General features: G+C 33.5%; 1 protein-coding gene across 5 annotated transcripts in view; it reads left to right on the top strand.

Annotated features, from left to right (window-relative positions):
• Positions 1–780: 780 nt before the first annotated feature.
• grid2ipa (glutamate receptor, ionotropic, delta 2 (Grid2) interacting protein, a) overlaps positions 781–13,831 on the top strand; it is a 35,307-nt gene continuing 22,256 nt past the window's right edge. For 3 of the 5 annotated variants that reach the window (XM_051099159.1, XM_051099162.1, XM_051099151.1), the window contains exons 1-5: positions 781–1,165; positions 1,328–1,369; positions 3,023–3,276; positions 3,438–3,770; positions 4,977–5,131. In XM_051099159.1, the coding sequence (XP_050955116.1) occupies positions 1,078–1,165; positions 1,328–1,369; positions 3,023–3,276; positions 3,438–3,770; positions 4,977–5,131 (872 nt within the window). In that variant the 5' untranslated portion in view covers positions 781–1,077. Of the gene's footprint in view, positions 1,166–1,327; positions 1,370–3,022; positions 3,277–3,437; positions 3,771–4,976; positions 5,132–11,926; positions 12,436–13,831 lie in introns of those variants that run through there. The other 2 variants (XM_051099180.1, XM_051099169.1) reach the window with 1 other exon arrangement.

Here is a 13,831-nt window from a genome sequence, read left to right as displayed (position 1 = left end):
AACATTTTGTTTTTACTTTTTTGTTTTTGATTTATTTACATTTTACATTTTGTTTTACATTTTATTTAAATTTGATATATCTGTTTTGGGGTTTTTTTGTATTTAAAATAGATAGTTTAATTTTATTTTTGTGTGTATTTTGTATATTTAATTTGTTTTTGAATTATTTATGTTTTGTTTTTGTTTTTTTTGTTTTTTTATTTAATTTGATGTTGTTTTGTTTTGTAACCAAAAAATGTTGTTTACATGTTTTGGAAGATTAGCCCTTTTGTTCAAAGTTGCTTGCAGTATATTTATTTATAGGGAAGTAAACAATTGGCTTGCTTTTTCTTTGCAGAGGTCAAACCAACAACCTTCTGACTGGCATCCCTGAGCGCCACAGATCTCCTCATTACTTTTTTGACGTCATGTTGTAAACGCTATTAATATCATATTAAATCATAGCTATGATTGCAGTGTTGGAGGTTAACCATTCCTGGTGTTCTGAGACTGAGTGCTTGAATAAGGAACAGTTGGAAGAACGATACCGGATTCATATTATTAGAAGGGGAATTGGAGTTAAATGTACCAGACTACATCTAACTGTACCACAGCATCTCTGAGGATCTGTAATCGGAGCGCCGTCCTTTGCTGCTCTGACAGGCAGTTTCTGGGTCACTCCTCAGCCCTGAGAGAGGGCCCAATCCACCAGCATCACAGAGAGAGAGAGAGAGGTAGAGGGAGGTATTTATAGAAAAATGGGGCTTCACTGTACCTTTTTCTTGCAAAAGAATCATTAAAAGACCCAGCTAGCTTGTCCCAGATTTCTGCTCGGCGCTCTGCAAGAGGGTTTGAACTGGACCAACTTAGTGGAGATGTAGAGCCACGGCTGCAGAGAGCCTGACAGCGCTCTCTTCATCTACACTGGACTGATATCCTCATCCAAGGATCCTTGATGGAGCCTAAACCTGCCGGATTGATCACTGTTTGGTGATAATGGAGCTGTGACCTGTTAAGGAAGGTGAGGAGGTGCTGACCTGACGTGACCTCTGACAGCTTGACTTTGACACCGACATCCGCTCAGAAGACCCAAAAACCATGATGAGAAGATTTCTGAAGAGCCAGAAGGGCCGTTTCTCCCTTCGCCAAAGCCGATCGGGATCCCGCAGTGCCTCCAAAGATTTCTGTAAGTTCATAAAGCAGAACTTTCTACTTACTTTATTAAAGAACATATTTTATTAGACAGTTTATATATATATATATACATACATATACATACATATATGCCATGCCTTATTTAATGCAGACGTATACATAACCAAATTAATATGTTTTCTCAATTCCACAGACCCAAATCCTAACGTGCTGAGAGATTTCCCACTGAATATTGGTGCGTAATGTTATTGCCTGACCGTTTTTACTTTTTTTTTTCATCTGTTATTAGGTCACAAATTCAATTACAAGCACTACAGTAGGTTATATGATGAAGTGCTAAAACGCTGGTTTAAATTGAAGTGGGGATTTTGTCTTCCAATTTTATTTTATTTTATTTTTATTTTTTTGTTTTATTTGATTTGTTTTTATTTTATTCAGTATATATATATATATATATAATTTTTTTTTGAGTATATGTCTTTTGGGGTGAATATTTTGTATTTTAATTTTAATGTAATTTTATATTTTATTTTATCAAATCAGATAGATAGATAGATAGATAAATAGATAGATAGATAGATAGATAGATAGATGAATTCATTTTGGGTAGATGCCTTTTGGAGCGAATATTTATATTTTGCATCAGATAGACTAATCTTTTTGAAGGTTTGTTTTTTTGCTCATCAAGGCTGCATTTACTTGATCAAAAATACGGAAAAAAATGTACAATTATGAAATATTATTACAGTTTAAAATAATAGTTTTCTATTTGAATATATAGTAAAATGTAATTTAATCCTGTGATGCAAAGCTGAATTTTCAGCATCATTACTCCAGTCTTCAGTGTCACATGATCCTTCAGAAATAACTTTAATATGCTGACTTATTTTTATTATCAATGTTGTGCTGCTTAGTTTTTATTTTTTTTGGAACCTGTGATTCTTTTTTCAGGATTCTTTGATGAATAAAACATTTAAAAGAACATTATTATTCAAAACAAAAATCTTTTTTAACAATAATATAGTTCTTTGCTGTCACTTTTTATCAATTTAACACATCCTTGGTGAATAAAAGTTTTATTTTCTTAAAAAAAAAAAAAAAAAAAGAAAAATTGACTGACCACGAACTATTAAATGGTGGTTTATATTGTTACTTTTTAACTTTTTAACTTTTTATTTATTTAAGAATCCTGAAAAAAGATTAATAAAGCAGCAGAACTGTTTTCAACATTGATAATAGATCAGCATATTATTATGATTTCTGAAGGATCATGTGACACTGAAGACTAATGATGCTGAAAATTCAGCTTTGCATCACAGGAATAAATTACATTTTAACATATATATTTAAATAGAAAACAGTTATTTTAAATAGTAATGATATGTCACAATATTACTGTTTTTTCTGTATCAAATAAATGCAGCTTTGAAGAGCATAAGAAACTTGGTGTTGTTAACGTTAGTTAATAAAAATACAGCTGTTCATTCTTAGTTCATATTAGTTCACACATTAACTAATGTTAACAAACACAACTTGTGATTTTAATAATGCATTAGTAAATGCTGAAATTAACATTAACTAAGATTAATAAATGCTGTAGAAATATTATGTTTTTAGTTCATGTTAACTAATGTAGTCAACTAATGTTACCTAATGAACCGTATTGTAAAGTGTTAGTGAAACTTCTTTAAAAAAAAACATCAAAAACCTTACTGATCCCAAACTTTTAAACGGCAGTGTATATGTTATGAACAAATATACGTACATATATGAACATACTTGAATCAGTTTATTATATAAATACTAAATAATGTAACACCAACGAAAATTGATTCTCACATTTCTCTTTTTATCCTTGCGTCTTGACTCATGTATTGACTTTCATCAGAACTGGCGCTTCCAGCAAATAACCAGGGTTGGCCAGAGGAATTTGGTTTTAAGCTGGGTGGAGATGGACCCAGTTACATCCTGTCAGTGGTGGAGGGCAGCAGCGCTTACATGGCCGGACTGCAGCCAGGCGACCAGGTTCTGGAGATCGATGGGCAGAACGTCTCGTCCCTCAGCACCAAAGCCCTCATCGCTCTAGCTCAGACCCTCAAGACCGTGCCGCCCAGCATCGGCGTTGTGTCTAGAATCGAACAGGCCAGTTTGTCTTCACTTATATACCATATACTGTTGATAACAAAACTGACTTCAATTCAGATTCATTTGCCTTAATATAAATATTAAATCAAGGTATCCCAGGTTGTGTAAAAGAACATTCACTGTAGTGTCACTCACTCTTATCCACTTTACCACCATAGATGGACATTGCCCCGGGGCCTGATGGTCGTTTTGGCTTTACAATAGTGGGAGACAGTCCCCTTCTTGTGGAGGACTGCATGCTCAACTCTCCGGCTGGCAGGAGTGGACTGCGAGCCGGTGACTATGTGATGGAGGTGAATGGGATTCCAGTGAAACAGCATGAGACGGCGGCGGCCATGATCAAGGCCTCTCAGGGACGTACGCTGCGTCTGGGCGTGCTGCGGATGAACCGCTGGCAGAAACGGACCAGCAGCAGCATGAAAGAGACCTATCAGAGCGGAGACATAGTGAGGCAGGACCGCAAGCACAAAGCTCTGGAGTTCAACAAGAAGGTCAGTCTCAAGGGACATGGAGAAAAATTGGGTCACACTTTAGTTTGGAAACTAATTCTCACTAATACTGTTAACTATGACTTTTGCCTCACTGTTTGATCCTTATTAAAGGTAAGGTAGTTGTTAAGATTAGATACAAAATGCATATTTTTTTACCTAAACAAGATATTTCACATAAAAGACATATGGCCCACAAATGAAAATGAGTTGAATTTATAAAAATGACCCCGTTCAAAAGTTTACACCCCCTTTATTCTTAATACTGTGTTGTTACCTGAATGATTCACAGCTTTGTTTTTGTTTAGTGATAGTTGTTCATGAGTCTCTTGTTTTTCCTGAACAGTTAAACTGCCTTGTTCTTCAGAAAAATCCTTCAGGTCCCACAAATTCTTTGGTTCTCAGCATTTTTGTGTATTTGAAACCTTTCCAACAATGACTGTATGTCTGTTTCACACTGAGGACAACTGAGGGACTGTTACAGCAGGTTCAGACACTCACTGATGCTCCAGAATGAAAAACGATGCATTAAGAGGCAGGGGGTGAAAACTTTTGGAATTTAAAGATCAGGGTAAATTGAATTTATTTTGTCTTTTGGGAAACATGTAAGTATCTTCTGTAGCTTCAGAAGGGCAGTACTAAATGAAAAAAATGTGATATTTAGGCAAAATAAGAAAAATGTACACATCTCCATTCTCTTCAAAAGTTTACACCCCTGGCTCTTAATGCATCGTGTTTCCTTCTGAAGCATCAGTGAGTGTTTGAGCCTACTAAAACCACAGCTGTGGATCATTCAGGTAACAACACAGTATTAAGAATCAGGGTCATTTTTATAAATTCAACTTATTTTCTCTTGTGGACTATGTGTAAATGTCTTTTACGTGAAATATCTTTTTACAGGTCATTACTAAATAAAAAATAACTTTCTTTTTTATATGAACCCTGTTATTTTGGTAAAATAATTAACATTTCGCAGTCAACTGTATGTGCTGTGTAAGTACTAATAAACAGCCAATATGCTAGTTATATGCATGTTAACAAGCAAGTAGTTAATAGTGAGAATTGGTCCCTAAACTAAAGTGTTGCCAAAAATTGGTAAACTGTTAAAATATGTTATTTTGTACCGGTTAAACATCACACAAATGCATTAATTTTTTACTGACGTTTTTAAACTCCAGTGTTCAAATGGTCTGTTCTGAATTTTTATAGGTTGAGGAGATTTTAGGGGAGGAGCCTGAGGTGAAAGAGAGGCTGTTTGATTTGCTAAAGCAGTATGCAAATGAGAGGGATGTTGAAGGTCTGGCATCTACACTTCCAGAAATACTGCTCACCGAGGAACATCAGCAACTGATTGAAAGCATCAGGTACCAATGAGCTTTCATGAATCCAGTTATATGACCCACCTCCCAATATTATTTATTTATATTTAAATTTTTTCCAATGCCAACTTTCAATTTCATTTTAAGTTTTCTCTTTTTGTCTGGATTTATTTTATTTTATTGAAATGTTTTTTTTTTTCAAAGCAACCCGCCCAAATCCGCAGGAAAACTGCAGACTTGGCAACAGTGCCTGAAGTTGAGGCAGAATTTTAAAAATGTGGCATAAAACAGAGAATGCACAGGAGTACAGTACTCTCCAGGGAACAATGTTACCTCTCAACACAATTCTGATTTACAATATAACAGAAGCATTCAGAATCCTCACATATCTCTGCCTGCTCCAGATGGGCTTGAACCTAATTTTTGTTAAATCTTAAAGGAGTAGTTCACTTCCAGAACAAAAATTTACAGATAATGTACTCACCCCTTTGTCATCCAAGGTGTTCATGTCTTTCTTTCTTCAGTCGAAAAGAAATTATGTTTTTTTAGGAAAACATTTTAGCATTTTTCTCCATCTTTAATGGACTTCTATAGTGCCCCCGAGTTTGAACTTCCAAAATGTAAATGATTCCAGCCGATTGGTTAACAATTGGTTATTTTCTAAAAAAAAAATGTTTAACCTCAAATGCTCATTTTATGTAGCTCTGCGTGTACTCTGTGTCTAAAACAGCAATGTAGCATGATTTTTTTAGAAAATTACCAATCGTTTCGCTAGAAACGACCCTTCTTCCTCAGCTGGTATCGTTTAGAGCCCTTTGAAGCTGCATTTAAACTACATTTTGGAAGTTCAAACTCAGGGGCACCATAGAAGACCATTAAATGGAGAAAATTTAGTTTTTCTCAAAAAACATAATTTCTTTGCAACTCAAGAAAGAAAGACATGAACACCTTGGATGACAAGGGGGTGAGTACTAGAGGTCGACTGATGTATCTGTTTTGACAGCACGTGCCATTTGTTTAGACACGTGACACTGCGCGCTGCACAGAGCGGGACACTTCAAAGGCGGATTTAAAACATCGACAACGAAACGGTGTGTACAGTATACTGTAGTGCATGTTTTCATGTCATTACTTAGCGATGAATTTGTTGACTAGATGCTGCATTAGTGGAGAAAGGACAGCAGTATACTTTTGTCCGTTTGGTGATCAAATAAAGTCTTGTAGACCGCCGCTTGAATTGAACGTGATGCATCCAGTGTGTGTGATACCGGATAGAAGAATACCAAGTTCTTCTAGACGTGGCGCTGCACTTTTGCCTGTTGTGTGACATATTTTTATATTTTGATTAGATCACCACAAATGTTCTAGAATATAAGCAGTTAAATTGTGAAAGTACACAATATCCATATATATGCAATTTCAATACTGTGGTCTTTGTGTAGATTTTTAAAGATGGCCATATTTAGCTTGATTGTTGATGTAATGGTAACACTTTACAATATGAGTCCATTTGTAACATTAAGATTGATAAAAGCTGTAGAATAGAAGTATTGTTCCTTGTTAGAGTGTGTTAAATTCAGAATTTACTGATATATTTTAAACATTTTAGTTGCTTTTGTTAACATTAATGAACAATGAACTAACTGTAATGATCAATATATAATTAATATTAATATTTTTATTCATTTACAAAGTTACAAAGTATGGTTCAGTAGGCTACTTTTTTTTTAAACAGTAGAGCACTAGTTATTTTCCGTTCTGTATCCATTTTAAAAAACTATCGATCGATTAATCGGTATTGGCAAGTGTGGTCCAACCTAGTTATCGGTATCGGTAAAATCCAATATCGGTCGACCTCTAGTGAGTACATTATCTGTAAATTTTTGTTTTGGAAGTGAACTACTCCTTTAAGATTTGATAAAAATTAGGTTCAAGCCCATCTGGAGCAGGCAGGAATATGTGAGGATTCTGCCTCAACTTCAGGCACTGTTGCCAAGTCTGGAGTTTTCCTGCGGATTCGGGCGGGTTGTTTTTCCTCCTCACAGGTTGAAGTGACTCCAATAATGTAATATTTATCCCCTAGAATGCCAAAAATGTGTATTTTACCCCCCGGAACGTAACCGGGGACCCCCTCCGAAACACGACTGGGCTAGTTTTGGGCTCGTTGGCGGGTTTTGTTGTGAAAACCTGGCAACCCTGGCTTATATCTGTTAGTTTTGTGCTCCTGTTCTGTATCTTTGACATGTCTGGTGATTTCAGATATGTCATCAGACCTGATCTGATCCATGTTCTGATCTTTACACCAACCTATTTGAAAACAGTGTTTAAAACCGTAATAACTATTAAACTGGAGTAAACTGTTTTTGTTTGTACAGTAAAATAGTGAAAGCATCTTTATGAACATAAATTTGCAATGTCATTACAGGCAGCCATTTTCAATGAGCTGGCTATTCCCTCCTATCATTCTTTAAAAAAAAAAACCTCTATGCCTTAAAAAATTAGGGCAACTATATCTGTCTGTTTAGTTTGTTTCAACATACTTAGAGCTAAAACCACAAAAATTCAAAAATCAATAGCTTTTATAAAAACTATGATCTATTTAATCATTCCTTTTAATCATTAACAGTTAGCTTACAGATTTTAAAAAATAATTTGATTTTAATATTGTGAGATTATTTAGTTCTTTATTTGACTTAATTATGAATTTATTAAAATTATATTTACTATTGTTATATTTTGTGGAAATATACTATATTAGAAGTCTGTCTCTCATAGGTTTGCAGGTGTAAGTTCCGTCTCTCACTGTAATAACTCGCTGATGAGGGTCTTTGTCAGGAGAATTTGATGCGTCTAATAGCTGAAATGTTTTCAGTTACACTGACAGAGCAGTTTTAACAGCAGCCGCCACTCGCTACCAGTGAGGAATTATGCTGTGAGGTTTACAGGATAAGATATTGCCTCATCAAGTGTTTATCAAATATGCATGTTATTTTTTAAAGATAGATGCTTGGAAACTCTGAAAATGGGAGCACTTTTAAATCACCCTTACTGCCATGAGGAGTGAATTACGAAGAAGAACAGCATGCTCCACATACCTAGATTCACACTTTTCATCAGCTTGTTCTGATTAACCCTTAATAGTCTATCTCCGAGTGTTATCTGGAACCATGCACGCCTTCTTTATCAAGTAAGAAAAGTGTTTTGTACTTGGACAAAGCTTTGATTTTTCTATTGTTTACAGGCAAGTTGATTTTTATGGGATGTTTGTTTGCATGTCTTTTGAGTTCTTTATGTGAAGTTTAGGCACCAGAAGACTACTGATGACGATGTTAGTTTTGATTATTGATCAGATTTGACTTTAAAAAGTAGCTTAGACTATGGAAGCCTGTTTCTAGTACAGGATTTAAAAAAAAAAAAAAGATAATTGTGGCTCTTTATCTCACAATTCAGATTATTTTTTCTTGCAGTTCAGAAACTTCAAAATTCAGATTTTTTTACCTGTATTGTCACTACGAAGTAAAAATAAAAAAAGGTAATTTTTGTCTCACAAGTCAGATTTTTTTCTTGCAGTTCAGAATTGCAAAATATAAACTTTAAAATTCAGACTTTTTTTTTTTTTTAGAAAAACATCACTGTATAGAGTGTACATCACACAATTTTGAGTTTACATCTTGCAATTCTGTTTTTTTCTGTATTCTGAGTTTTTTTTTCCACTACGGAATAAAAAATGTAAAAAGGTATTTGCAACTTTTTATTTCACAATTCAGATTTTTCTTTTTCTTGCAGTTCAGAAACTTTACAATTTATATATTTTTTATATTTTAATTTTTTGAGTTTATATTACGCAATTTAGAGTTTACGTCTTGCCATTTTTTTTCACAACAAAATAAAAATTACTAAATAAAAATAGGTAAAAATAGGCGACTTTTTATCTCACAATTCAGATTTTTTTTCTCGCATTTCAGAATTGTATTTGTTGAAAAAGGTATTTGTGACTTTTTATCTCACAATTCAGATTTTTTTCTTGCAGTTCAGAAACCTTAAAATTCTGCCTTTTTTATTATCTTTTTTTTTGAGTTTACATCTTGCAATTCTGTTTTTTTCTGTATTTTGAATTTTTTTTTTTTCACTACAGAATAAAAAAAGTATTTGTGACTTATCTAACAATTCAGATTTTTTTTTCTTGCAGTTTAGAAACTTTAGATTTTTTTCGTTATTCTTTTTTGAGTTTATATCATGCATTTCAGAGGGGTTTTTTTCACTATGGAATAAAAATAAAAAAGGTATTTGCAACTTTTTATCTCACAATTCAGATTTTTTTTTTTAGCTTTTTTTTTGTTTACATCTTGCAATTCTGTTTTTTTTTTCCTGAATTTTAATTTTTTTTCACTACGGAATAAAAAAAATGTATTTGTGACTTATCTAACAATTCAGATTTTTTTTTTTTTAGCTTTTTTTTTAGTTTACATCTTGCAATTCTGTTTTTTTTTCCTGAATTTATTTTTTTTTTCACTACGGAATAAAAAAAATGTATTTGTGACTTATATAACAATTCAGATTTTTTTTCTTGCAGCTCAGAAACTTTTGATTTTTTTTGTTATTCTTTTTCGAGTTTATATCATGCAATTCTGAGTTTAAATCTTGCAGTTTAGAGTTGTTTTTCCACTACGGAATAAAACTTTAAAAAGGTATTTGTGACTTTTTATCTCACAATTCAGATTTTTTTCTTGCAGTTCAGAAACCTTAAAATTCTGCCTTTTTTATTATCTTTTTTTTTTTGAGTTTACATCTTGCAATTCTGTTTTTTTCTAAAAAAAAAAGTATTTGTGACTTATCTAACAATTCAGATTTTTTTTCTTGCAGTTTAGAAACTTTAGATTTTTTTTGTTATTCTTTTTTGAGTTTATATCATGCATTTCAGAGGGGTTTTTTTCACTACGGAATAAAAATTTGAAAAGGGTAACTGCAGCTTTTTATCTCACAGTTCAGATTTTTTTCCTCACAGTTCAGAAACTAAAGTTTTGAGTTTTTTTTAGTTTTTCTGTTTCAATTTATATCACATTATTCTGAGTTTACATCTTGCAATCAAGATTTTTCTGATTTTTTTTTTTTTTTTTTTTTTTTACTACAAAATAAAAAAAAAAAAAAACGTGATTGTGACTTTTTATCTCATAATCCATTTTTTTTCACAGTTCAGAATTGCATTGAATTGAATTTTTTTTTTTTATATATATATTTTTCAAGTTTATATCACACAATTCAGATTTTTTTCTGTATTCAGAGTTTTTTCCAAAATAAAATAAAATTAAAAAAGGCAGTTGTGACTTTCTATGTCACAATTCAGATTTTTTTCTCACAGTTCAGAATTGCAAGATATAAACTTTAAAAATTAATACTTTTTTTGATTGTTTTTCTTTTCCTCATATTACAAAAAAACAAAACAAAAATGAATTGCTCAGTCTGGGTTTTTTTCCACTATGGAATAAAAATAAAAATGTTAATTGTGACTTTTTATCTCACATTTCAGATTTTTTTTCTTGCAGTTCAGACATGAAAGATATAAAAGTCTGAAAATTGAAATATAAAGTCAGATTTAGGAGATGTAAACTCACAGTTCTGAGGGGAAAAAGTAATAATCACAAGATATCAAGTCAGAATTCTGACTTTACTTACAATTCATAGTTAGCATTATTATTATTATTTTTTTGACTAGAAATAAAAAATAAAAAGTTAATTGCCTCTTTTTATTTCACAATTATTTTCTTTTTTTATTAGTTTTTTTTTGTAATATGAGTTTTTTTTCCACTATGGAATAAAAATAAAAATGTTAATTGTGACTTTTTATCTCACATTTCAGATTTTTTTTCTTGCAGTTCAGAAATGCGAGACATAAACTTTAAAATTCAGACTTTTCATAGTTTTTCTTAAACTATGGCTTAATCCTGGCTTAGTCTAAGCCCTGTCTGTGAGACCAGCCTTATATCTCACAATTTTGAATTGGGTAAAAAAAAGTCTGAAATTTGAGATATAAATTCAGATTTAGGAGATGTAAACTCACAGTTCTGAGGGGAAAAAGTAATAATCAAGTCAGAATTCTGACTTTACTTACAATTCAAGTTAACATTGTTATTTTTTTTTTTTTTTTGCCAAGAAATAAAAAATAAAAAAGTTAATTGCCTCTTTTTATTTCACAATTACATTTTTTCCAAACTGTGAGTTTATGTCTCACAATTCAAACTTTTTTTTCTCAGAATTGTGAGTTAACATTTGCAGTTCTGACTTTTTTCCTAGGAAATGCAACTTCTATCGAGATATAAATGTGAGATATAAACTCAGAATTGCGAAGTAAAAAGCAGAATTTATATTGTCTTATCCCGTGGCAGAAGCGAGCTTCCATATCAGACAGATTGAATGCATCTCAGTGAGAGCGTGACCTTTCTAGCTGCATCAATATCACTTGCATTTGGCATGCACCACTGCATTTTCACAGTCCTTCAGTCCACTACAGCACTGACCAGCTTGTGTGCCGCGCTCCGTCCCTGCAAAAAATTTGCCCAGTTCTCCCCATGGAACCTCCCTATTTTTAAGCAGCCTACTTCTTATTATAAACCTCTCTTAGGTCCGTGACGCACCAGAAGTTTGCACAAAATCCACACAACAACTTTCTTGCTTTAAAGTTGCGAGTTTCCAGCTGAGGTACAAAGCAGCTAGGAAGATGACTTGGAATTCTGAGGGAGTTGTTTCTTTGGGGCTTCAGGTTTTGCATTAAACTACAGCTTTTCATCTGGTTGGTGTCGGCTGTGCAAACTCTACTTTTGTCTTTGCTTATCTCATGCACAATTATGTGGAGTATCTCATGCTGACCTGGCTTAGATTTCCAGTGGGACGGTGTCTATTTTTTCCACTCTCTCTGTTCCTGCTCCACTCTTTCAGTCTATTCTCTCTCTTCACATCTGAAGCAGCTGCAACTTTGCTTCTCGTCTGCAGTTGAAGGCATCTGGTCTACGGTTCTGGATGTAGACTTCTTTTTAACGTTAAACTCCCTAAGGCAGCTCGGCACGGAGATGTGGGCGACCTTGCCAAAGTTGACTCGATGATGACGTGACCCGAAGTTTCCTTCTTCATCCGTGCAACGTCATCGCTCCTCAAGTTGGCGCTAATAAGCATCTCCTCATCTGGATACTGGAGATAATGGCTTTTCTGATTATCCTGTTCTATTCACTAAATGGGCATTTCAGCTTTATGAAGACTACGGCACCAAGATCAAGAACCTCTCATCATTTTGTTTGAGGCGTATCTTAATTTAAAGGAGAAATGGGGCGTGACAAGGGTTTCTCCAGGCGTTTTCGGTAAGAAAAACCTTCTAGGATCATGCAGAAGATTCAGGTTTGATCAAACTCTTTAGAACAATGCAATATTGGAGTTTATAGAGACACTGTGAATAGAAAAAACATTAAAGCTTGGAGACCAAATCGTATTAACTCCTCTTCTGGCCTTGCTGTTGAGTAACCTTTCTTTTTTATGTCATTTAAGACGTGTTTAGAGAGAACTAATCAGTTTGTAAATGCATGGCATGCTTTGTTAATGTGAGTCGACACATTCAAAGATCACTTAACTTGTGTTAATAGACATCTTTTATAATTGAGATTGTTGAGTACGTTCTTCATTCCCACCTTCATTCATTTTGAAAAGTGTGTCCTTGATCTGCGTTCCCTCCCCTCGCTGACTCCTGGTTAATTTTAGATTTTCTGTGACCTCCTTCTAATTGAGGGCATCCTGAACTAAATAAAAGTTAGCTTTGAGAGAAATTTGGATTTAAGTTGAATTAGGAGTTTTTTGGGGAAACTTTCGCAAATGAGTTCAGTGATGAGAATGTGCACTTTTAAAACTTCCATGGCATGGTAGTACTTGAGTACATTATTGATTTGATCATGTTTAAGTTAAAAGCTTTAAAATACTGGTTTTAAGTTAGTATTCGTTTTATTTTTCTTGAATTGTAATGTCAGTACCACTGCTGGGCCCTGAGCTCTTCAGATGCAAGAAAACCAGCATAAGTTGTGTATAGAATGGCTGAAATGTTTGTTTACAATTGCGAAAATTGCAGTTTGTGAACGAAGTGTCACCTCAGTACAAATTTCTTGTGATTAGGGGTAATTCAATTGTTTGGTAATGACTCAAATACAGGTCACAGCTCTGTTCTGATCTGATCATGTTAAAACAATAATAAATGCAAATATTAAAATGTCTCTAATAATATAATTAAGCATGGTTATAGACTTTATGTAGCTCCGCCCCTTTTCAGCGTTGTCTTCTGTTTGTATTTCCGCAGCGTGAAGGTCATACAAATGTATGAATGAACGGCTCATTTTAAAATGTTCCCAGTCTACTGTGTTTGATATGACATCCGCTTCAAATGCACATAACTTTTGTTAACTCTACAATAAGTAAATCCACTTCAACAGCTAATTACTCTTAAACAGCACTGCTATAGAGTCACAGCAAAAATTGTAAAGATGGTTGTGCACTTGTTTCTCTGGCGCATAAAGTTTATAGAGTGGCTAAATAAACAGACTCATCTACTTTTACAGAAGACTAATTTCTTCTAATGCATTTTGTTGTTGATGTGTCTGGATGATTGTTATTCAAATATTTATAGTATTTATATTTTGTATAATATGTATTAGAAATATTGTTATAGTTTGGTATGGAAGCCCATTTCCACCATGTGAAGAAAAAAAAAAGTGT

Source organism: Labeo rohita, chromosome 3, assembly GCF_022985175.1.
Source record: "Labeo rohita strain BAU-BD-2019 chromosome 3, IGBB_LRoh.1.0, whole genome shotgun sequence".
In the NCBI taxonomy this organism is placed as follows: Eukaryota; Metazoa; Chordata; class Actinopteri; order Cypriniformes; family Cyprinidae; genus Labeo; species Labeo rohita.
This window is presented reverse-complemented; position numbering and strand designations above follow the sequence as displayed.